Source organism: Sciurus vulgaris, assembly GCF_902686455.1.
Source record: "Sciurus vulgaris genome assembly, chromosome: 7".
Taxonomy (NCBI): domain Eukaryota; kingdom Metazoa; phylum Chordata; class Mammalia; order Rodentia; family Sciuridae; genus Sciurus; species Sciurus vulgaris.
The window spans coordinates 76,337,118-76,360,212 of NC_136467.1; the positions used below are offsets into that span (position 1 = coordinate 76,337,118).

The following is a 23,095-nucleotide window of genomic DNA, read 5'->3' on the forward strand; positions in this document are numbered from 1 at the left end:
AAGCATTCTTTTCCTTTTCAATAACATTCACTGAATACATAAATTTTAACTTAGGTTTAAGAAACAATCAGTTCCTACGGAGAACACATCATTTGCTTTTAAAATCTGACATAATATTAACTGAATGAATGTTTCATTGAGAAGATTATCAATAGGCCATCAGTTTTATTTTCAACAATGTCTACCCAAGGTTGTCCCAAAGAGTAAAATTAAAGTAGCAAGACAAGAGGTAGGAAACCTCTCAAAAAGATTCTGTTGTTCTGTTGCTTTACTGGGGGTGGTGGTGGGGGGGGTGGTGGTGGTGTGTGTGTGTGTGTGTGTGTGTGTGTGTGTTTTTAACCAGGGTTTGAACCCAGGGTGTTGTTAACCACTGAGCCACATCCCCAGCTCCTGTTTTTTGCTTTTTGTTTTTAATTTGAGACAAGGTCTCACTAGGTTGCTCAGGGCCTCACTAAGTTGCTGAGGCTAGCTTTGAACTTGTGATCCTTCTGCCTCAGCCTCCTGGGATGCTGGGGTTATAGGCGTGTGCCACAGCACCCAGCGATTTTACTCAAATTTTTATAATAATACCATTCATTTAATACAATATGCCAATTCATTAGTTATTACTATAAATTGAATACTGCAAATTTAACAAATTGTGCCACAGAATTGATAATTTGATTATTAATTTACTTTTATTCTTTTCTCTTTTGACTTCTAGAAACATATTCATTATCCACTTTAAATACATATAACTTCAAAGAAAACGGAGAACTAGAATGCACAAAAGCTAGAAGTTAGGAATATAGTAAACACTGAACTGAGAAAAATTCCTGAAAATAAAAGTAATAACTACTACAAATATGATAAATATTATTAAAAATATGAAAGAAATCTTAAAGTCTTAAAATTAGCAAAGTTAGGGATTTTAAACATCCACAATAAAACTCAAATATAAAATGATGAACACAATCATATTTACGTATCTACAAATAAATCACTTGTTAGTACTAACAAATTTAACACAATAGCTCTTCTGTGCCTGCTTCCCCAGTCCTACATCCTCTAAGAGTGTGGGTATGCTTTTGTTTTAACTCAACCTCTTATTTAGGGAAAAAATTTTAAAGATAATTCACATGACTATCATTTGATGATTTTTTTCAAAAGGAAACAACCAGGTGGAAATTCTCGAGTTACCTAATGTACTAATAACTTTAAGTTCTTGTTTAATGTTTCCTGATTGTTTAAATTATGGTATAATAGACATTTAACTATAAAAACATACACAATTATTCCATTCTCTCATTGCAACTATTTTTGGGATCAATCACTTTTAAGGACCATTCTTGCATAGCTATAATCCCACCAGAGAGGGTAACTACATTTACCACTGTTTTATTCTTTTTAGTACCAAAGCTAGTTTACATGGACCAGATAAAATATGCCATGTATATGCCATGTATATGGGACAGAAGTACATACTAGTATGTAGTTTTCATGCAAAAAATGCACAATTTAACTCACTTTAGCTCACTGCATCTATCTGTAAGGGCCAATAAAAAATAAGAACTAAACAGTAATTGAACAGGATAAGTTTCACACAAAGAACCATTAATTGTAATAGGGGAGGGGTGACTATAAAAATGTAAAGAGAACTCTAAAGTATACCCTAGGGCCCACTATTATATATAATTATAATGCACCAATAAAAAATAAAAACAATACCTGAGGGCTGAGAGAGTATGCAAGGAACAAATTTAAAAGGAACCTTCCCCAAAGCTAGGGTTATACAATTTGGTTGGAGAAGTCAAGGACTTCCAGCAAGCCACTGGATGGCAAAGTTCTCCCTGTTGAGTTATCTGGGGCAAAGAGGCTGGTGGTTGAGCCCATAAAGCAAGTTATGACACTGAGAACCTAATTATTAGGAGGGCTTGAATAGGAAGGGTCAGAGAAAACAACCCTCTTGGGTGCAAGAAAACACACAGAGGGGAATTGGGGTGTTATTAGTTGACTCTCCAGGCAGGGAGGTATGATGTCTGGATATGTAGAGTTGTGTCTAGAAAATTGGGTGAGGAGGACACTAGGATGAGGCTGGCACTGTGAATCTGCCAAAGACCCATACACTCTGGGTATACATCTACAGTGGAGGACCACAAGACATTTCCATACCCAAGCCAATAGCAAACCACTAAGGAGGACAGAGAATAAACAGAATCCTTTACTTACGCATTGTCCCTCTAACACTCTACTGACAAAGCTTAAGGTCATACAAGACAAACGGTTGGGAGGCTAAGGTAAGAGGATTCCAAGTTTGAGGCCAGTTTGGGAGACTTAGTGAAAAACTTGCAAAATATAAAGGGCTAGGAATATAGTGCAGTGGTTCAATCCCTTGAGTTCAATCCCTAGGACAACATATACACAAGTGGAGGGTAGGGGGAGGGACAGAGGAAGATGCTTAAAGGGTCAAGCTCCATCACTATAGACCAAGCAATAAAAAGTTCATTCAGAGCAGATAAAGGAATATGTAGACTGTAGTATAAGTATGTTAAATGAACCAAGTCATATGAACTACTTTTTTTTTTTTTTTTTGAGACAGGGTCTTGTTATGTTACCCAAGCTGGCCTAGAAGTCTTCAGCTCAAGTAATGCTCCTGCTACGTCCCCCTGCCTCAGACTCCTGAATATATGAACAACAGGCATGCCCCATCATGCCCAATTATGAATTGCTTTCTGATAAGTGAGAATCCTGGGTATGTCTGTGAGGTTGTTTCCAAAGAAGATTGGCTGTAGTCAGCAACTGAGTGAAGATCCACCTTCAACGTGGGTGGCACCATCCAATAGAATGGACACCTGGATGGAGTGGAAGTGGGGAGAAACCTGATCTCTCATTTTCTAATCCAGAGTCAGGAGCATTTACTGCTGCTGCTGCTGTTGCTCTGAGTCTGATGTCTCCAGATTCATCTTTGGACTCAGACTTGAGGATTCTGAGGGCAGGGACACAAGGGGGCAGTTTGTTTTTTGTTTTTTTTTTTTTAAATATATAAAATATATATATTTGTGATAGGGGGCAGTTTTATTGAGCTTCAGTTTTTAACTGGTGACTGCATCGTCAATCTCTCTTGTTCTGAGGCTTCCACCTTCTTGGATTGAGCTGCTACTGATATCTCTGGCCCTCCAGCTTGCACACAGTCATCATCAAGTTTTTTGGTCTCTGTGATCATGTGAGCCAATTTGATAGAACCTCTCCTATATTAATATATATGCTATTGGTTGTTTCTCTGGAGAATGTTGACTAACACAAGAATATAAAAGAATTCTCTGACTTTCCTTTAAAATAGGTCAGAAGACCCTGAACTCTAAAGGTACCCTCCCTATTCCCAGAGGAAAGAAATGCTCTTATCTCTGAAGACATGGGGACAAACAGAAGAATTTAAACAAAAACAGACTTTGTTAAATTCTTCTAGATTCCACTCCCTTTCTCCATACTTCCCTGTGACCAAACACTCTTCATCAAACCTAACCATAAAATACAAATGTTTCTGTTTCTTTAGGCCTTCATTTCTGAAAGATTTTGTGTTAAATAAATCTTACAGATTTACACATAATTAAATGTGTATGCTTTTTGCTTGTTAATCTGTATTTTGTTATAGGTGCCTCAATCATGAACTAGGGATGGGTGAGGAAAAGATTGTTTCTCCTCTACAAAAGAAACTCACATACACAAAAAAATTTTAAAATATCCTTTAACTATCCTTTTAAATATCCTTTACTGTGAAAGGAATATTAAGTAGAGACAATTAAGGGGAGGTCACAAAAGTATAAATAAACTGAAAGAAGATAAACTTATATAGAGTCACACATTTTAAACTGCTAACCAACACAAGCTGGAACAAACAGCCACTTTGGTCCCTGTGGCCATGCATTAAGCCTAATACCATCAGACCTTCTAATTTTCCAAAAAGAAGTAAAAATAAATAAATCTTCATTTTAACAAGAAAACATGATTTTGAAAGGCTGAAAATTTTTCTTAATAACAAAAGTACATGAAATAATCTTTGGGTTGCTGGACTGCTATTCAGGTCTATAGTTAATATGTACTTTAGATTTATCCAAGCAAGTAACTTTGAAAGAACTATTTTCTTTAGAGTGATAAGGGACAGAATTCAAACTACAGAGAAAGATAAATGAAGATAATAAATATGGTAACTTTCCAAAAAGTCTCACAACAAAGATTAGAAAACAATAAAAGTTAAAGAAAATTGTCAGGATAGGAGAAATAGCACATGTGGAGAAAAGGTCAAAGGAAGAGGTAAAATCTGAAGACAGATAACCAATGAATCAAAAACATGAGAAAGACTTGCCCACATCTGTAGGTTAAAGGACAGAAGTACAGGAAAGAAGGGAAGATACAGAGAAGTGGCAAGGTTAATGGTGATCAAGTATACAGATGAAAAGATGCACTTTGGAAAGGGAACAACTACCTCCTCGCTGGGAACCCAAGGCAGATTAAAATCTAGAGAAAATTTGAGATTAAGAGAGAAGGGATAATACACAAGACAGCCTAGGTCTTCTCAATGAATTTTCACAAAGAATTCAACATCAGCAGTGAGTATTTTCAAGGAATTGTTTTAAGTTTCATTATCCTCTAATATTTATTGTTTCTCTGATAAAGCACAATTTCTATGTTCATTCTATATATACATCAGTGCCAAGGTTCCAGAGAAATATAATTTATTTAAAATATTAAAAAATGAGCTTACTCATTGTTCCATAGTAAGATAAGAATAAACAGCACGATTAAGTCTTTAAAAATTAAAAATGCTAAAGTCTTGAAATGGTTTACGTTTCTAAGATAATAATTTTCATTATCTTTTTGATAGCACCTAGAAGGAAGCAGTAGGATGAGAAAATATGAGGGGAAAACACCTGTTTAGGAAAAAATATGTAAGAAGAGAACTATGCTTGAACTCCACAACTGAAGCCAATGATGTGTTTATATTCTAGACTACTAACTGTCAAAACTGTTCTGCAGAGGTAATTCTTCTGTTTTATACCAAGGTATCAGTGAAGACTGAGAAAGTGAGTTTTTCTTTATTAATCTGAATACCACTACCTAGGCAAGAACCTAAACAGTATTTTGCTAAAATTAATGTTTTATAAGAAATTTTAAATCTACTCCTTTTAACTATAATAAAAGATAACATTTACTCTATTTCTAGCATACCATGCAAATACTATGTCTTAACCACAATAGATTCTTTAAGATAGCTATTATTATCTCCAGGCTACATGTGAGAACAGAGACAAAAAACCCCAAAAAAACCAGATGTCCCCACCAAGTTGGAATGCAAACCATAAGTTCAAAATTTATACTTTCAGTTACTATGGAATCCTACCTTTTCTCACATTCCCAGCCCCTCAAATCTTAGGTTTAAAAATTTTGGACAGGCTGTTATAAAACCTAGGTTTAAAATTTGTGTATAGCTCAGTAATAGAACAAGTGCTTAACAGGCATGAGACCCTGAATTCAATTCTCAGAAGCACCAAACAACAAAAAACAAACAAAAACACATAAACAACAAAAAAACCCATTTTTTTTTTTTTTTTTTTGATAAAGGAAAGGTATCAATTTGTAAAGCCAACAATCTTCTCCTGGCACATCCACATACATCAATGGAAACCTGCTGCACACTGGAGAAATTATCTTTTATAACTTATTATAAAATCTATTCCTACCATCTCTAAAATATAGGATTTCAATAAGTTGATAAATCGGTAATTTAATGTCATTTTCAAAGTGATAACAACTGACTTGATAATAGTGGAATTATCAATGTTTTAAAATTATGCCAGATTGTTAACATACATTAAAAAACCAAGGTATTACCACAGTAGCCTAAGGATAAATGGGGAACTGTCACTTTATATTACAACAATCATTTAAAGTAACTATACCTTTGATCAATTCTTAGAACAAAAGGTCTCCATATCAAAGATAAAGAAACAAAGTTACCGTCACCATTTCAAAAGAAAAAGACTGTAAATGACATGCCAAGAGTCACAATAAACTGTTATGTGAAAAATAAAACCAGTGTTCTTAGAATCTCAAGACTTTAATTTACATTATCTAATGGGCTGTCAAGTAAAACATATATATAGGTGGTCCTCCATATTTATGTTTCTGAGAAGATGGATGAAACCAACCAAGGACTGAAAATAGGAGGAAAGAAAAACTGCATCTATATTGAACATGTACAGTTTTTTTTTCTAGTAATTATTCACTAAACAGTAAACTTTTTTCAGAGCTTTTATATTGTATTAGTTATAATGGGTAATCTAGACATGATTTAAAGCAGATGAAAGATGTACATGGATTATATGGAGACATTATACACCATTTTTGTAAAGGACCTGAACATTAAGGGGTCCTGGAACCAATTCCCTAAGGATACCAAGAGACATTTGTCTATTAAAGTCTAAACCTAGGATGTAGGGTATTTTCTTTGGCCAAATCGAACAACATCTATAAAAGATTATTTTTGAGGGAAAGAAAGTTAAGGCCACACCACAAATATCTGCATCCAACACAGATTAAGTTCTCAGGCTAGGGGTATAACCCAGCCCAAGAGCACTTGCCTACTACAAACCACAGGCCCTGCATATGATCTCAGCACCACCAAAGACAGATATATAGGAAGAGATATATGTAAACCCTCAAAAAAAGTAATTTGGTGTTAAAAATAATTTCTCCTTAGGCAGCATTTACAATATCAGGTCATCTTTTCAGAAATATTTTACAAATATGTCAAAATACTGAATACACAGTCTAACTAATCTGGCCAAAAGGTTCAACTCCACATTCTAGGATTCTTAATTACTAAAGAAGCAGAAGTTAGAATACAAGCTTTACATTTGGTACTAGGGACTGAACCCAGGGTCTACTGCTACCACTGCATCACAGCCATATCTCAACACAAGCATTTTTGCCTATATTAGGAAAAATACATATGTGACTATGTTGAGCTTTAAAGTATACATATTGAGAAGAATGTCTCAAGAACTTCTTGCTTATAATGTCTTGTGCCAGACCCTGTGATAGGTGCTTCAAACTACTACCCCATATGGGTTTTGAATCATCTATTTCCCTTAGCCAAAGCAAGCATGACTTAGTTAAATATCTTTCCCAGATCCTAGTGGAGGCCCGTAAGTGAACTGAAATCCATTTCGTTTTCCACTTCATAACAATAATAGACAGATACACTTGTGAGGAATAGACCAATTCAGATGAAATAGAAAATTCCTGTAAAGAAAACTGAAAGTTAATAGAGACTGAAAAAGTAAACAGTAAGAGCACTGGTTGATACTTAAATTCAGATTTAGTCCTGTGCATCAGAATGTCTCCAATTAGGTTCTATGGACATAATGATGGTTTCCTCCATTCATCTATAAGAAATTTAAAATTGTATTTTAATTTTGATGCTTCTCCTAAATTAAGTATAAGAATGTTCTGGGTCAACAAGAGTAAAAAACCAGCTTAAATTTAGGGATGGTCTGGATTTGTGCTACTACCAAACTAAAACCTTAAGATTCCCTAAAACTATTTTCAAGCTACTGGCTATGATCTATTAATGGACCATAAAACTAAGAGTAACATTTTATTTCTTGTGGTGCTGGGGACTGAATCCAGATCTTCTGCATGCTACCACTGAGCCCAGCCCTGGAGCAACATTTTTAATTAAAAGAAAACAGAATGCATTACATATATAGTATTGTTTTATAATAATTTTGTTTCAATGTGGTAATTAAGTGAAGTGAGAAAAATTACTTTTTTGAGTGTACCTGAAATTTGTAACTGAGATATCTACACCCATTGTCTGGGAGTTCCTACAAACTGAAATTAACACAAACACTGTTAAAAGTAATGGATTGCCACTGAGGCAGAAAGACAAGGAAGATTTCAGGAATTTTACGAACTGAAAGAAGCAAGCTCATCAGAAAAAAGGCTTATGATCAGGCCAACAACTAGGATGCTATTATTAGAATGTACAGGGTAGAAACAATACAAATCACTGAATTCAAACTGAGTTTAATAAAAATACAGAACCATGGTAAATAAAGAGGTCATTCTAAAAAGTTTCCAGCATCACCATGATGGGATAGAACACCTTTCTTGTAAGAGACTGAAATTAGAAGGCCAACCCAGCACAAAAGGGGTAGTTAGATGTGCTTTTATTACAAAAGATGATGAGAAAGCAAGCAGAGGCAGTATTATCAAGAGGAAAAATTTAAATTTGACCTATAAAAGAGGCTGGAATCGCAGTGGGACACAAAGGGAAATGAGATATGTGGTAGACTGTTATAGAAATGATCCTTAAAAAAATCCTATCTACTAGTACCCATAACACTGTTGTCTTCCCCTTTCCACAAAGATGGCTAATTTTGTGCAACTTAGAGTAGCCAACAGGACTTTAGCAAACATGAGTGGCTTCAAAAAGTAAATCACTAGTGCAATAGGGCTCACTCTCTTCCTGTTACCATGTTAACAGAAATCCAGGTTACCTTAATAGAAGATAAGGATAAACCTGGAAAGAGAAGGCAAGTCAACTGAGGTCCCTAGACCAACTCTCCCAGCAACCATCAGACACAAGAGTGAGAGTATCTGGAACCATTTAGCTCCAGACATCATGCCACTGAACTTGAGAACCACACAGGAGACCCAAATACCTGTAAACAAAAATACAAAATGGTTGCTTTTTTTTCCACCCAGATTTTTCTCCAAATACTAGTCTGAATGTGTTATGGTTTAGATATGAGGCACCCCCCAAAAGCTCATGTGTGAGGCAATGAAGGAAAGTGAGAGATGAAATTATTTGGTTATAAGAACCTTAATATAATCAGTGTATTAATCCACTGACATAACTGGGTGGTAACTGTAGGTAGGTGGGATGTGATTGGAGGTGGTGAGTTGCTAGGGGCACGTCTCTGGGCTATGTATTTTGCTCTTGGTGAAGGGAATCTCTCCGCTTCCTAGTACTATGTCCAGCACTGCTTTTCTCCTCCACATCTTTCCAATATGATGTTCTGCCTCACCTCAGGTTCAGAGCAACAGAGTTGGCTATCTATGGGCTGAGACCTCTGAAACTGTGAGCACCAAATAAAACTTTTTCTCCTCTAAAATTGCTGGCAGGTCTTTTGGTCACAGAGGTGAAAAAGGTGACTAAAACAGAATAGTTGTTCCATTTCTCTGAGTTTTTTGTCTCATCCTTCCCCCTTCTCTGGTTATTCAAATCCCTTTCAGATACAAAGCAGTGTTTTTCATTTCTGTTCAATTTTTTGTCTAAAATAATTTCAAAACACTCTATTTCTCTTAATCCAAGCTCCAATTATTGTATTTATCCCTAGATACTTTACTATCTAATAATGTTGCTTAAATATTTATATATGCCCTAGATTTTGTAAACTCTTTGAGGGCAGACACCTATTTCAAAATTCTCTATAGCTCCCTTAATGCTCCCACATAGAAGAATTTAAACAGGTGGCTATAAATAAATTAAGAAAAGATATATGTAATTGTCTGAATAACAACAAGTCTTCTTGGGAAAGTACACATACTTTGAAACCATTATTTTTATTTAACTAAAGTTAAGGGGGAAAAGAAACATTTTTATTCAGAGGTTTACCATGCAACTCTCAATGCCAAAAAGGAAACTATGAATCAAGAGGCACTATTGAAAAACAAGTGGTTTAAAGATTCATGGCACATGTGACAAAAACATGAATGAAAGCAAACTTTCCATTTTATAAATGTAAGAGAATACTTTGAAATTGGGTATTTTTTTTAATAAATAGAATTATCCTGTGGGAGTTGAGAAAAATCATCTCTAATGCTTGACAGAATCTCAAGAAAATCAAGAATGGGACTGGGGGTGGGTAACTCAGTGGTAGAACACTTGCCTAAGATGAACAAGGATCTGCTTCAATGCCCAGTAGCACAATTACGACAAAACAATTTTTTCAAAAAACCTGTTCCGGAGGTTATAAATAAATGTTATGAGGATCTGGGGTTGTATCTTAGTGACAGGGTGCTTGCCCAACATGTATAAAGCCTTGAATATGATCTTCAGCACCATCAAAAGAATGAATGAATGAATGAATGAATAACATTAAGAAAGGCAACTGCAGAATGTATCTTCTTTTCACTCAATTTTATTTAGGACCAAAAATAACATGCAGGAAAGGTAAATTTTTCTCTTTTGCTAAAACTGGTTTAAACATATTCTGGAAAGTGGAATTTAATATCTCTAACATGCAATCATACTAATTATGAACATTTAAAAAATTATTTCCCATGAGTATTATCTAAACTTCTAAAGTTTAAATGACTTATTACTCCCTCAATACCTAAAGTAATTATCACTAATTAACAAGCAAGTCATCTTTTCTTTTGATTTGATGTGTCCTACAAATTAACCTAAGATAGCCTCAAATAGTCAAGAGTTTAATTTCTTAAGGAAAATGCTTAAGCAGTTTCAAATACTTTGCCCCTATAATTACAGCTAAGTAAAATGTGCAGCTAAATACAAGAATCAGCTTGCATCAAACTGATGAAACAAAGAAATGTTCAAGTAATTTAAATAGTAGCTCACCTGAGAATTTCGATTTTTATTTCTTAATACTAATAAGTCACTAACAATGTTTAATAAAGGTTATTAAACATATCTTACCTCCTAAATAAAATATTCCCTGATATCCCAGGCTGAAGTGCTTACTACCTATTTTGAACTCTTTATTGAAATGACTGTACATAAAATTAGTTTGTTCTCCTAAATATTCACCAATAATTAATCAGACACAACCATAGACCACAACTATCATGCAGCTGTAGAACAGAAAGCCACAAGAGTTACATGAACAGCTACTGGATGATCTTGAAAACGTGAGAAAAAACAAATAACCAAAAAATAAAACAAACAAAACCCAGCAAGATGGAATTGGGGATGTAGCTCAGTGGTAATTCCCAGGATAGCAAAAATAAACAAAATGAGCAAAATATTTCTGAAAAGATGTACAAAAACTGTAAGAGGGTTGTCTTTGTGGAAGGAGACTGGAGGTCTGGAGTAGAAGATCGAGTTTTCATTGTACACCCTCCCTTTCTTTGCATCTAAATTTTAACAATTTTAATGTATAGTCAAATATCACCAGGAATACATGACAAGAAATTCATCACAATGTGGTATATACCACTTTACACAGAGTGTATTGTGCAGTGCATGACTATACATGGGGGACACACTTATACTCCCAGCAGTGTGGGAGCCTGAAGTAGGAAGAGGGTTTGAGTTCAGGAGTTTAATGAGACCAGCATGGACAAAACAATGAGACCTTTTCTCAAATTTTTTTTTTTAAAAAGTAAGAGAATTTAAAATAAAGCAAATGTTAGTTAACAATACACTGCTTTTTGACATCATGTCAACCGTCATCATGAAGTAATATTTAAATCTTACCTTATTAATTTACATCCTAGTGGAGTCTCCTGTATCTTATATCCCCTGTAACATATAAACCTAGGTCACTGCATATAAATGCTTTCTTAAAAGTAATGATTTAATAGTTAAGTAACTGCTCATAATTCTGCTTTAAAAATAAACAATTTCTTGCCTTCTCATGCTCAGTATGAATTATTCATTTATCTGTACCTTTCCAAATTGATATTTCTGAAGTTTAGGTATACTAATATGAAAAAAGCATAACTAAAAAATAACCTCTTGAATATATTACTTTTCTTTCTACTCAGTATTTTTCAAAAGGGCACTGAGGATATTTAGGCAGAGGGATAAATTTCCAACAGACTGGAATGTCCTGGTCACTTCAAAAAATTTAGCATCCACACTTGAGAGCACTATGCCTGTTACCATACCCCTGGTCACTGCAATAACCAAAAAACTGAATCTGCATTTCCAAATGTCCTGAAAGAGAAAATTGGAAGTCAAATTGAGAAGCACTGGTTATATATGAACTAAGAAATTATAAATATATAAGAAACTATTTATATTTATATATGACACACATTTCCACTACTGTAGTTCAACCCTTTAAAACAAGTGTCAGGCTAGGCGAGGGAGTAGCTCCATGACAGAACGCTTGCCTAGCATGCCAAAGACCCAGGTATGATCCCAGGCACTGTTAAAACAAACAAAAACAGATAAATGACCAGTAATAGTCACAATCGACCAGTCATCCTGCCCAGAATATAACAGTGTCAGCAAACATCACACCCCAACAAAGCATTGTTCAACTATTACAATGGCTTAATTTTTTCAATGAGTCATTATTTAAAAATCCTTTCAGAACAGCTCTGCTGTTGGAATATTTCTATCTAAACTCCCAAATTAATACATTTCCACTGTACTATACTCAGAGATAAAAGATACAAATTACATTTTACAATTATTTGTCTTCTCTTCTTTCAGAGACGGTAAGCTCCTTGAAGCCAGTGACCATGATCATGCCTGGTCCATATATAATAGGTACTTGACAAAAATGCTGAATAAGTAAATACTAGCCCAGCATAATACAATAGTTCAAGAGGTTTTTATAACCAATTTTTATATACAGTAAATATAGCAACAATTCTGAAACAAATGCAAGAAATTAATTCTGGATATCATGTATTCAATGTTAAGAAAATTAAAAGTTACCTGTGGTATCCATATTAAAGCAAATGTTTAAAAGGAAATGAAATTTATGACAGGTATTCTCACAGGTGCTGCTCTACCTTCCACTTAAGTTTTATGCAAATGTTCATCAAAATAAACAAAACTGGGGTTTCCAGGAAGCAACTCAATATAAAGAGCAAAACAACAATTAACAATTTAAAAAGTTAATGCCTTTCATTTCTATTCTACTTTTCAGAATTCAAGAACTCTGATACTATCCTATATCATTCAAAAAGAGAGAAAATCGACAAACTAAGGATCAAAAGCAACTTCTATTTTTGTTTCAGTATTTTCTCCAACTCTCCTTTTGCCGAAGTAAAAATACAGAATATAAACTAATTCATTTGTAATTCACACATTTATAGCCGACTGATCTTCAACAAAGGTGCCAAAAACATACACTGGTGAAAGAACAGTTACTTCAATAAATGACACCAGGAAAATTAGATGCCCATCTACAGGAAAAAGAAACTGGTCCTCCACGTCCTACTATATACAAAACTCAAAAATCAATTAAAAACTTAAGTACAAAACCTGAAACTATGAATTTCCTCGAAGAAAACACAGGGAAATACTACATTACATTGAACCAGGCAAAGGACTTTTGGAATACGACCTCAACAGTACAGAAAACAAAAGCAAAGTTAGACAAATGGGATTATAATCTGAAATTACCAAACTATAAAGTTCCTGCACAGAAAAGGAAACAACAGAGTAAAGAGACAACCTACTGAAAAGGAGAGAAAATATGTATGAACTATAAGTCTGACAAAGAAGGAATTGATATCCAGAATACAGAAGGAACACAACTTCATAGCAAAAAATAAATAAATAAAAAGAAAGAAAGTAGTGATTTAAAAATGGACAAAAGACTGCAACAGAACAGAATTTTCTCAGAAGACTACACATGGCCAACAGGTATATGAAAAAAATGCTCAACTTCACTAATCATTAGGGAAATGCAAATCAAAACCACAATAAGGAGGCTGGGCATAGCTCAGTGGTAGAGCATGGGAAAGGCCTTGAGATGAATCCCCAACACCAAAAAGGAAAGAAAACAAACACAATAAAATATCTCCTCACCCTAGTTAATGGCTGTGATCAAAGAGACAAAGTTAAAAACAGAATTACATATGACCCAGCAATCCCACTACTCAGTATACATCCAAAGGAAATGAAAGCAGCGTATGGAAGAGGTATCAGTGCTTCCATATTTCAGGTAGCACTATTCACAATAGCGAAGATAAAGAATCAACCTAAATGTTCATCAATTGATGAATGGATAAAGGACATATGGAATATATAACATACACAATGGAATACTCTTCGGCCATGAAAAAGAATGAATCTGTCATTTGCAACAACTGGAGGACATTCGGTTGAGTGAAATAAGTCCAACAGAAAAACAAATACTGCATGATCTCACTCATAAGTGAAATATACAAAGGCTGTGGCTACCAGAGACTAGGGAAGGCAAGAAGGAGTGGGATGAAAGGAGATTAGTCAATGATACAAAGTTACAATTAGAAGGAATAAGATCTTTGGCACATGGTAGGGTAACATAGTTAACAAAAATGTATACTTCAAAATAGCTAGAAGAGGGAATTTTGAATGGTCTTACCACAAAGAATAGAATGTTTTGAGCTGAATATGCTAATTACCTTGATTTGATCATTGAATAATATACACATGTACTGAAGAAGTACGTTGTATCAAACCCAGAGACTCACTCATTGGAGGCAAGTGCTTTACTGCTAAACTACATCTCCAGCTCTCAATTCATTTGTTTTAAATAAATCCAACAGGGAGGATTACATAATCATCAAGCATCAACAATGACAGAATATTAACTCTGGAAGCCCATTAACGCTGACAGAAGTTCGTTCATTTTTGCCTTCTTGAAGCATGTGAATATCCGTTTTATAGGAAAAACAAAAAAAAGTTAATGATAATCTCAAGGTTAGAAATGAAGACATAATCTTTAGTTTCTAATATTTCTAACACTATATTTAGATTGCTCCAATCAATTATATAATTGTTAACCACTACTTTGCTCAACTTGCTATCAAGATACAATTTTAAAGAAACTGTTTCATGTTACCTTCCTTTCTACAGGATTACTAAAATAGGTTATGTTTTTTAAATCTAGCAAATGCTGTAGAAGGAATCAAAATCAAATACACCCTTTTAAAATAATAATCATGTGTAGGTGCATTTGAATTATTGTGGGATTGAAGTGCATAACATTTTATAATTTTTGAAATCCACTCATGGTTTATTTCATTACTATTTTGTCTTGTCAGCACCAGTCAATAAAAACAATTTACGTGTGCTAAGACTAATCACTTAACAAAATTAATACCAGAAGTTACTTTCATACCAATTTTTAAAAACTGTCTCATTGGAAAATAATTTTAAGGTATGATTTTATCTTGTCACACGCCTTCAAAAAGTGCAGCCTTCGTGAGATCCCCTTTTCCCAGAATTATTAATACTGCTTATAAATACTTTTGGTCAAGAGTATTTACAGTAATTAGCCTTAAAATCATCATTGGGCAGTATTAGGAGGAAATATTTTCAAGCAAAGCTAAACTTAAGTACTTTTCACTGGTTAAAAAGGTGGCCATACTTACAAAAGACTTTCTACTGTAGCTATCTTATAACTTTTTATATTTGAAATAAATCTTTATAACCTAAAGACCAAATAAGATTAAGTGGCTGCTTCCAAGACAGAGAAACTGGCAATTTTAAATGATTCTTAAAACTAAGATTCAAAGGAATCCCTGTAATTCAGGAGGCTGAGGCAGGAGGATACTTCAAGGCCAGCCTCAGCAATTTAGGGAGAAATAAAAAAAAATTAAAAAGGACTGGGTATGTTGTTCAGTCGTAGAGCACTCCTAGGTTCAATTCCCTGTATCCCCCAATTACCCCACAAAAGGAGGATTCAAAGGAATGGCAGAATATCTACTTCAGACCTGTTACCTTAAGTGGAGAACTTTCTGATTGCATATACTCCAAAACAAGCCACCACTTGATCTCTCAAAGTTCCTTTTCAATAACAAACAGCTATCAAATAAGTAGTGACAATAAAATGCCTACTGCAATTGAGATTCTTTTGTAAGGATCAAGTATTCCTTATCTTATTCTTTTTCTGAAAGAAAAGATTTCAGAATTTGGAGGTTTAAGAATAGGTGAAAATGTAATCTACTCTGAAATGCTAAAATGGTCCACTATTGTTTGAACTTAAGCTCAATATTTCCAAGACAAATTCTCCGTAAGAACATAATCTCAAGTTAACTAAATGTGGCCGGTAAAAACTATCTTTTCCCTCCTCAATTATACAATCCAACCAAAATCTTCACCATAATCAGATGCAGCACCCTGGAATTTCAAATGTAACTGGAGGGCTGATGATAAGTACAAATGTAGAACCAAACTCTCCAAATTCTGTCATGAGCAAACAGTATTGTTAACATTCCAAATCCTAGTTAGAACGCATTCACTGGTAAGCAGGGTCCTTGGGCAAGAAAGGAAGCAAAGATCTGAAACTGACCAAAGCAAAGATCCACATGAACCTCAGTCCTCTGCCCCTTCACCAAGAGGCCAAGAGGGAAGACTCCGAGAAATGCAAGATGGGTGGGGGTACAGAGGGGAGAGAATCGTACTCCTCGAAAGAAGAAAGCAAGAGAGGCTCTGGAAGAGGCGCTCTAAAGGGGCAACCGACTCCGGGATAGGTGTGCACAGACAACTCTTCTCCACCTTTATCATGGAAGCAGTGCACCAAGCAAAAAAAGACTGGAGTGGACAACGTCCGCCGCCACCACCTCGCTTTCCGAACGCCTCGCGCAGCTAGAAGGGGTCGGCAGGGACTGCCCCACAGAACATCAACAAAGACCCCTTAAGTCGCAAGGCAAAACTCGAACAACAAAGGCCCGCGACAGACTGGACGCGGCCCGGGTGCGGGCCGGGGGCAGGACGGATAAAAGCAGGCGAAAGCAAAGGACTCAAACCGGGGGGGCGGAGGCCCCGGACTGGGAAGAAGAGGCGCAGAGCACGGTAATCCCCAGTGCACAATAAGAAGAGGAAGAGAAGCTGGCCTCCATTCCCCTCTTACCCTCTCCCGTCCTCGCGCTCTACATCTCGGCTGCGGGGACCGCGCAGTCCCGAGTTCGGGGAGGGGAAGAGGAGGGGGAATTTTCCGCCCTGACCACAACTCCCTTCCCCCAGCCGGGAGGTGCAGACAACAACAACCGCCACTACGGCAGTCACACAAAGGCGCCTTCCTCGTACTCATCGCTCCCGCCCCGGCGGCGGTGCCGACGATGCCAAGGCAGCGACCACCACCACTCGGCCGCCTGGTGCTTGCTCGCCCTCTTCCCCCTCTAGCTGGGTAAAGGGGGAGGGGACCCCGGGCGCCCTCACCTGGCACAGCTGCTGACAGTACTCAGTGGCCGCTTCCACGGCCGGTACCCGACTCTCCCGCAGCTGTCGCTCCAGCTCCTGGAGCCGCTCGCCCAGGCGCTGCAATTCCGCGACGCAGCCGCCTCCACCGCAACTCAACCTCTCCTGCTCGGCCTCTTCGTCCGCCATCTTCACACCCCGCTCCGTCGCGTACGCACCTGGGTCACGTGATAACACAATGCCACGTTCGGCGGGGTCACGTGCCGGGCGCGCTCGCACGCCGCCGAGCACGTACAAAGGGCCCGGCAGAGAGCATGGGGGGCGGGGAGAGTGGCGCGAGAGAGCCGGAGGGAGGTGAAGGCTAGGGGACAGGAGAAGGGCGGGGTTGAGGCGGTGCGGTTTACTTACCCCAAGCGGGAAGTGGGCTGCAGCGGCCGAAAGGGGCGGGCCGGTCAGGCCTGCTGTTGGTCACGTGGACGCCGCGACGGGAAAAAGCCTGGGGAGGGGCTGCCGAGTCCGGGTCCTGGCGTGGCTCTTCTCAGCCCCCGAAGTCTACTACGATCGTATGCCCCAGTCCTCCAAGAGTACGGCAGGAGGAGAGCTCTGGGTATGCAGCCATTTGCGGTTGGCCGGTAGGCAGGCCAGAGTCAAGAGAAGAGGGAGAACGTAAAGCCCACCCATGGACCACAAGCGTGAGAGTCAAAGCCGGATTAGGAACTGTCAAAATTGACTTCCCAACAGGCGGGGAGGAGGAGGGATCCAATGCGTGAGGTAGCAGTTCTGGTCCCACTTGACTCTCCTCTTCCTGCCCAAGAACACTTCTCCCCTGGAAACACATTCTCTAGCGGGGTGGAGGCAACAAAGAAAAATAACAGTTGGATCAAAGCAGAATGAGGTTTAATCCCTGTGCTGGAGAAGGAGCAAACTCACGAAGAGCAGAGTTTTGAAACAATTTAAACAGACTTAAGTTATGAACGTTGTAACCAGGTGATTTTTAAACCACAGAAACATTTTAAAACTATGTAACCAACTAATCTGTTTCTCGGTGATTTAAGACTCCTCACTACAGAAATCACCAACACTGGGAGCAGAGTACATATGAAAGCTCTTGAAAGTAGGTCAAAGAAAAAAAAAAAAAAAAAAAAACAGCAACAAGGACTCCATTAAAATCATAATGGAGGAGAGAAAATTGATGCTAAAAGAACAAGGTTGTCAAGAATTATTATAAATAGCAGCATTTTCCCCCTTGTGCTACAAATAGAGATGGCATTCTGAACCATATTTAACTTACAATCTTGAAAGTATGAAATTCTTGACATTAAAGGAGTAGAAGATGGACTGGAGAAACAGCTCAGTGGTAGTGTGCTTGCCTAGCATGTGTGAGGTTCTGTGTTCAGTCTGCAGTACCCCCCTCAAAGCAAGTGCTTAATCTTAAAGTTCATAATAAAACTACTGTTTTGTTAATATCAGCCTTAAACAAGAGGCCTTTCTTACATCTGAATTCAGAAATTCAGAAACAATGATGCAGATGAAGTACCTAGTCTTTTCACTCTTAGGTTCTGTTTTGTTTAGTACCAGCATCTGAAATAAAAAGAATACCTACTGTGTGCAGTGTGCTTTTCAAGAGATTGTTGATGTTCTATATAGTATGTTGTCCACGATGAGTGTTTTATAATGTGTCTGTGATGGTCATGTTTTAAAAATGGCATTATATAAGGTGAGCAGGCACAACTAAATCTTATGAAAAACACTATCAGTATTACTTATTAAGATGGAATTTTTAAATGTTTACTTGTGTTGGACACTGGGGAGTACATTTAAAGGCTAAGGAGAAGGATATAATAGTATCAGAACTGATAAAGCAACACTAAAGGTGACTAAATTTTTTTTTTTTTTTTTTTTTTTTTTTTTTTTCCCTGCTGCGGGTAGAATCCAAAGCCTGGTGCCATGTGCATTACCACTGAGCTGCATCCTCAGCCTGCAGCTAATGATTTTTAATACTTGCAGCTCACTTTTCCAAGTATTTTAGACATCCAAATAAAGTTTCATCAGTTTATTATCTTAGAATTCCAGTGAGAAATGAGATATATGAGATTAACCAAATATACCAGTAAATCCAAGGAGACCTAAGGTATCAAAGGTTAGCAAAGTGCGTTTGCACTTCAAGTGTAATGGCTAATTACCCTTGATATATAGAATTGTACCTAATCTATGGCAAGAAGAAAAAGGGAGTAGGGGAGAGAAATATCCAGAGAGAAATATACCCAAATAATGTTTTTTTTATTTTTAAAAGAATTAGGGCTGCCAGTGTACCTCCATGGTAGAGTACATGTGCAAGACACTGGACTCAAATGCTAGCATTGAGGTGGGGAAAAACAAACAAATACCCTCTAGCCCATGATAACCCTAAAATTAAGGAGACTTGATAAGCAAATTAATTCTAAGCACTATTATAGATACATGTCCATCAGAATGGACTGTTATATCCTTCACTTTTATTTGATACCTGTGAACTCTACCTCTCTGTTCCTCTATTCCTTCCCTGTTTACACACATGTAAAAAAAAATTAGCACCTCCAGGAAATATAAGGATTGGATGTGAATGGTGTCAATAATACTCACTCACTGATTAAATATGCACAGGCAGTATTCAGTTTGGGAAAATTAGAGGTGAATAATAACTATTACTGTCTTGAGTTTCATGGAATAGTGACCTGCAATGGCAATATACACTATATAATGAGTTCTTTTGTGAAAATGCTTATAAATTTAATTGAGAACATCAAAGTACTCTGACTGAATGAAGTGCTATCTGGTTGGACTAGAAATCCAGCAACGAGTCTCTGGAGAAGTGGGGTTTTTATTTTTAATTAAATGAGAAGGATTGGAAATACTATCTCTTGACAGGCAAATCCTCTTGGAAACCTCAGAAGTCTCGTTTTCCATAGAAAAGATGTATCAACAAGTATACAAGACTTGCTATGCCTCCGTCCATTTTTTCTTTAAATACCAAACACACACACACACACACACACACACACACACACACACACACACACACACACACACACACCCTCTTACTAAGTTCCTGGGGAAAATCAACGGCCCTTTCCAAAACTTTCCAAAAAACCAGGATAAGCCCCTGGGCCAAAAGACAGTCCTGGTCTCCAGAGAAGTAATTGCGTAGAGATTACCCGCCCATTTTGAACACCGCGCGACCGCTGTGGGCGTGGCATAATCATGTGGGCCTTCACTTTCAACAGACTCGACTTGAGGGTAAATCTGGGAGACAGATACCGACCAGTACCCTCACCTCTGCGATCAATAAAACTGGGGAGACATTTGGAGGAGGGGACAGATGTGCCTGCTTCCGGGCCGCCCTTCACTAGTTCGCCAAGCCGCCCCCCATACTGCACATGCTGATGCACTTTTTTCTAGAATTCTTCAAACAGCAGGGCCTAAGGACAGGAAGGGAGCTGGTTTGCGCCTGCTACAAGCAGGCGCCGCAGAGCCCCGCGGGCCGCTCCAAGTACACAGCAATCGCGCATTTGGAGACTACGCATCCCTCGGGGCTGAGGCCAGGCAGGTCCTTTCTACCGCAACCCAGAGAAACTGGCAGCCCGGCACTTGCACCAGCACGCCAAGAGAAAATGAAGCCGAGGGCTGGCGGAGAACGCGCGCCACTCTCCGGGCGCTGTTTCTTCCATTCTCGGCCTTCACCCTGGACCCCGGGTACAGAGAAGCATGAGGCCACAAGACTGAGTTCAGAGGGGTCACCAAGTCGCTCAACCCTGCTCGGCTGACTTTGTCTGCGCTTCCCCACCCCCTGATGCCAACCTTGGTTCCTCGGGCCGCGGCGGAGCGCATCACAGCCCCGCAGCAGCGCGAGCTCTCTTATCGCGCCCTCGGCCAGCCGGGTCGTTGCAACCGCGGCTCTTCCACCCAGCGCCGCGGACCAAACCCACAGTATGACTGTGGCTCCTGACCTGGGAGCACAGGCTTCCTAGGGTATCCAGACCGAAGGATTTTGGAGCTTTCCCAGGGCATGGCGGAGGGCTGGGCCTCCGGAAGCCGGTAGCGAGAGGAGGCTCAAATCTGTGCAGCGGAGGCCGCGATGCGAACACTGCGATGTTGGCTCTGCTGCCTGGTCTTGGGCGAATTCAACGTGCTTTCTTCCAAAGGGCGGGCGGCCGGGACCCAAACAGGCAATCTTTGGATCTCAGACTTGAGGACCGAAGTCTATTTGAAGTTCAGTCCAATAGAAAGTCTCTCCAGAGTCTGGGAATCAATGCTGTGCCCACGGACGCATAGGGCGAGAGTGTATTGAAGCGTTTTGTGCATTAAAAACACACCACACTTTTCCAAGGAAGACATTTTCTTTAAGAGTAAAGGAGTCAAAATGTTGTAAACATCGGTCAGGTGCTGGTCACGTAGTGAAATGAGTCAAAAAGCACAGGAAACATTAGGTTCACATTTAAGATGATTCATTTTAGTCCCTCAGTTTTTCACGGCAAAAAATAAAATAATAAAATAACATAAATTTATATGAGCACACAATTAAATATTGAGAAAATTTATATTGTCTGTTTGAATTTTCCCCCCATCCATGAGAGCAAAAGCTAAATGCAATGAAAAACAGTAATAATATTTTAAAGAAAACGCTTTTAGTAGAGAGTCAATTATACAAATTTCTAAATTAAGATTAAAATAGTCATGAAACGAAGCAAAATAAAACCTTGGAAGCATAAATAAGATTTATGAGTGGTCTCTATGCAGAATCCTTGAATTGGTTTACAGCATTTCTCCAAAGGAGCAAAGAGAAAAACATAGAAAGTGCCTTTACTTTCTTATGTTTCTAAATTTTAATCATTGTATTTTAGTTACCTCACCATAAATTTTGTGATGAAGGATGGGGATATCATTGTCAGAGCACTTCTCTCTGATACACAAAACCCTGAATTGGATCCCCCAGAACCCAAAACAAACAAGCAAACAAACTAACCCTGAAATCTAGTGTTAGTTAAAAAAAAAAGAAAAAGTATTACTTTGATAGCATTTGAATTTTTAAAAATAGGATTGTTGAGATACAATGAATTTGGAAATGCACAAGTCTGCTTATTTTAGGAGACTCCTTAGGAGTTTTGTTGATTTACATGATACTAATAGAAATATCCTTCAATATATTATCTTTAGAATATTTTGGGAGACCTATGCTTCATCAGTAAATTATCTATGATCAAAAATTATTGCACGAGGTATCTACCTAAATGGTAGAGCACTTACCTATTATGTATGAGGCCCTGGGTTAGACACCCAACAATGGGGGGAGGGGGGAATTTTACACAGGTATAATCAAAAGAAGACATGATATATGCACGTTTGTTATACTGTAACAGATGAACCACAGATGGGTGGTTTCTAGCTCTCTTACAAACTCTTTGCTCTTATATTTTGTCATATATCAATTTAAAAAATCATCCTTTCAAGAGATTCTAAATTTCTAATTCAAATTTTTCTTAACATGCTTGATTCTTTTCTTAATTTCTTTACTTTCTGTCTTATTTGCAGTGCTAGGGCCTAGGGCCCAGGCAAGTGCTCATTAAATTACACTTCCAGCTCTTTAATCTCTTCACTGTGAGTTTACATTAACATCTAGTGCACTGTTTAATATGAACCCTTACTACCTTCCTAGAAATCTAAGAAAAAAATAGACACAAGGAGGTTATTTCTGACTCCAGTAGGACTCATTCTTTAGAGTGGGAATCATCTTAAAGCAAACCTTCTTGAACTTTAGTTTGTGTAAGGAGTACTTAAACAATTTGACATGCACGTAGAGTCTCAGGCCACACATCTGAAAAGTCTGATTTAGTGAACTAAGATTGGGCTCTGGAAACCTGCATTCCTGATCATAAATCCAAGTTCTTTCAAATCATGCTATTTTAAATCTGTGTTTGTCTAATTCTGTCTTCTTCCCTTCCTTCAATGCAATGCCCTTTC

The 23,095-nt window shown here is 37.8% G+C and overlaps 1 protein-coding gene across 4 annotated transcripts in view; it reads right to left on the reverse strand.

Annotated features, from left to right (window-relative positions):
• Window positions 1–18,219, reverse strand: part of ZNF292 (zinc finger protein 292) — an 83,006-nt gene extending 64,787 nt beyond the window's left edge. The window contains exons 1-2 of one of the 4 annotated variants that reach the window (XM_079146926.1): window positions 17,507–18,219; window positions 17,120–17,316 (exon numbers count right to left, since the gene is read on the reverse strand). In XM_079146926.1, coding sequence (XP_079003052.1) covers window positions 17,120–17,287 — 168 coding nt within the window. In that variant the 5' untranslated portion in view covers window positions 17,288–17,316; window positions 17,507–18,219. Of the gene's footprint in view, window positions 1–11,485; window positions 11,531–17,119; window positions 17,317–17,506 lie in introns of those variants that run through there. The other 3 variants (XM_079146929.1, XM_079146928.1, XM_079146927.1) reach the window with 3 other exon arrangements.
• Between the last annotated feature and the right edge of the window lie 4,876 nt (window positions 18,220–23,095).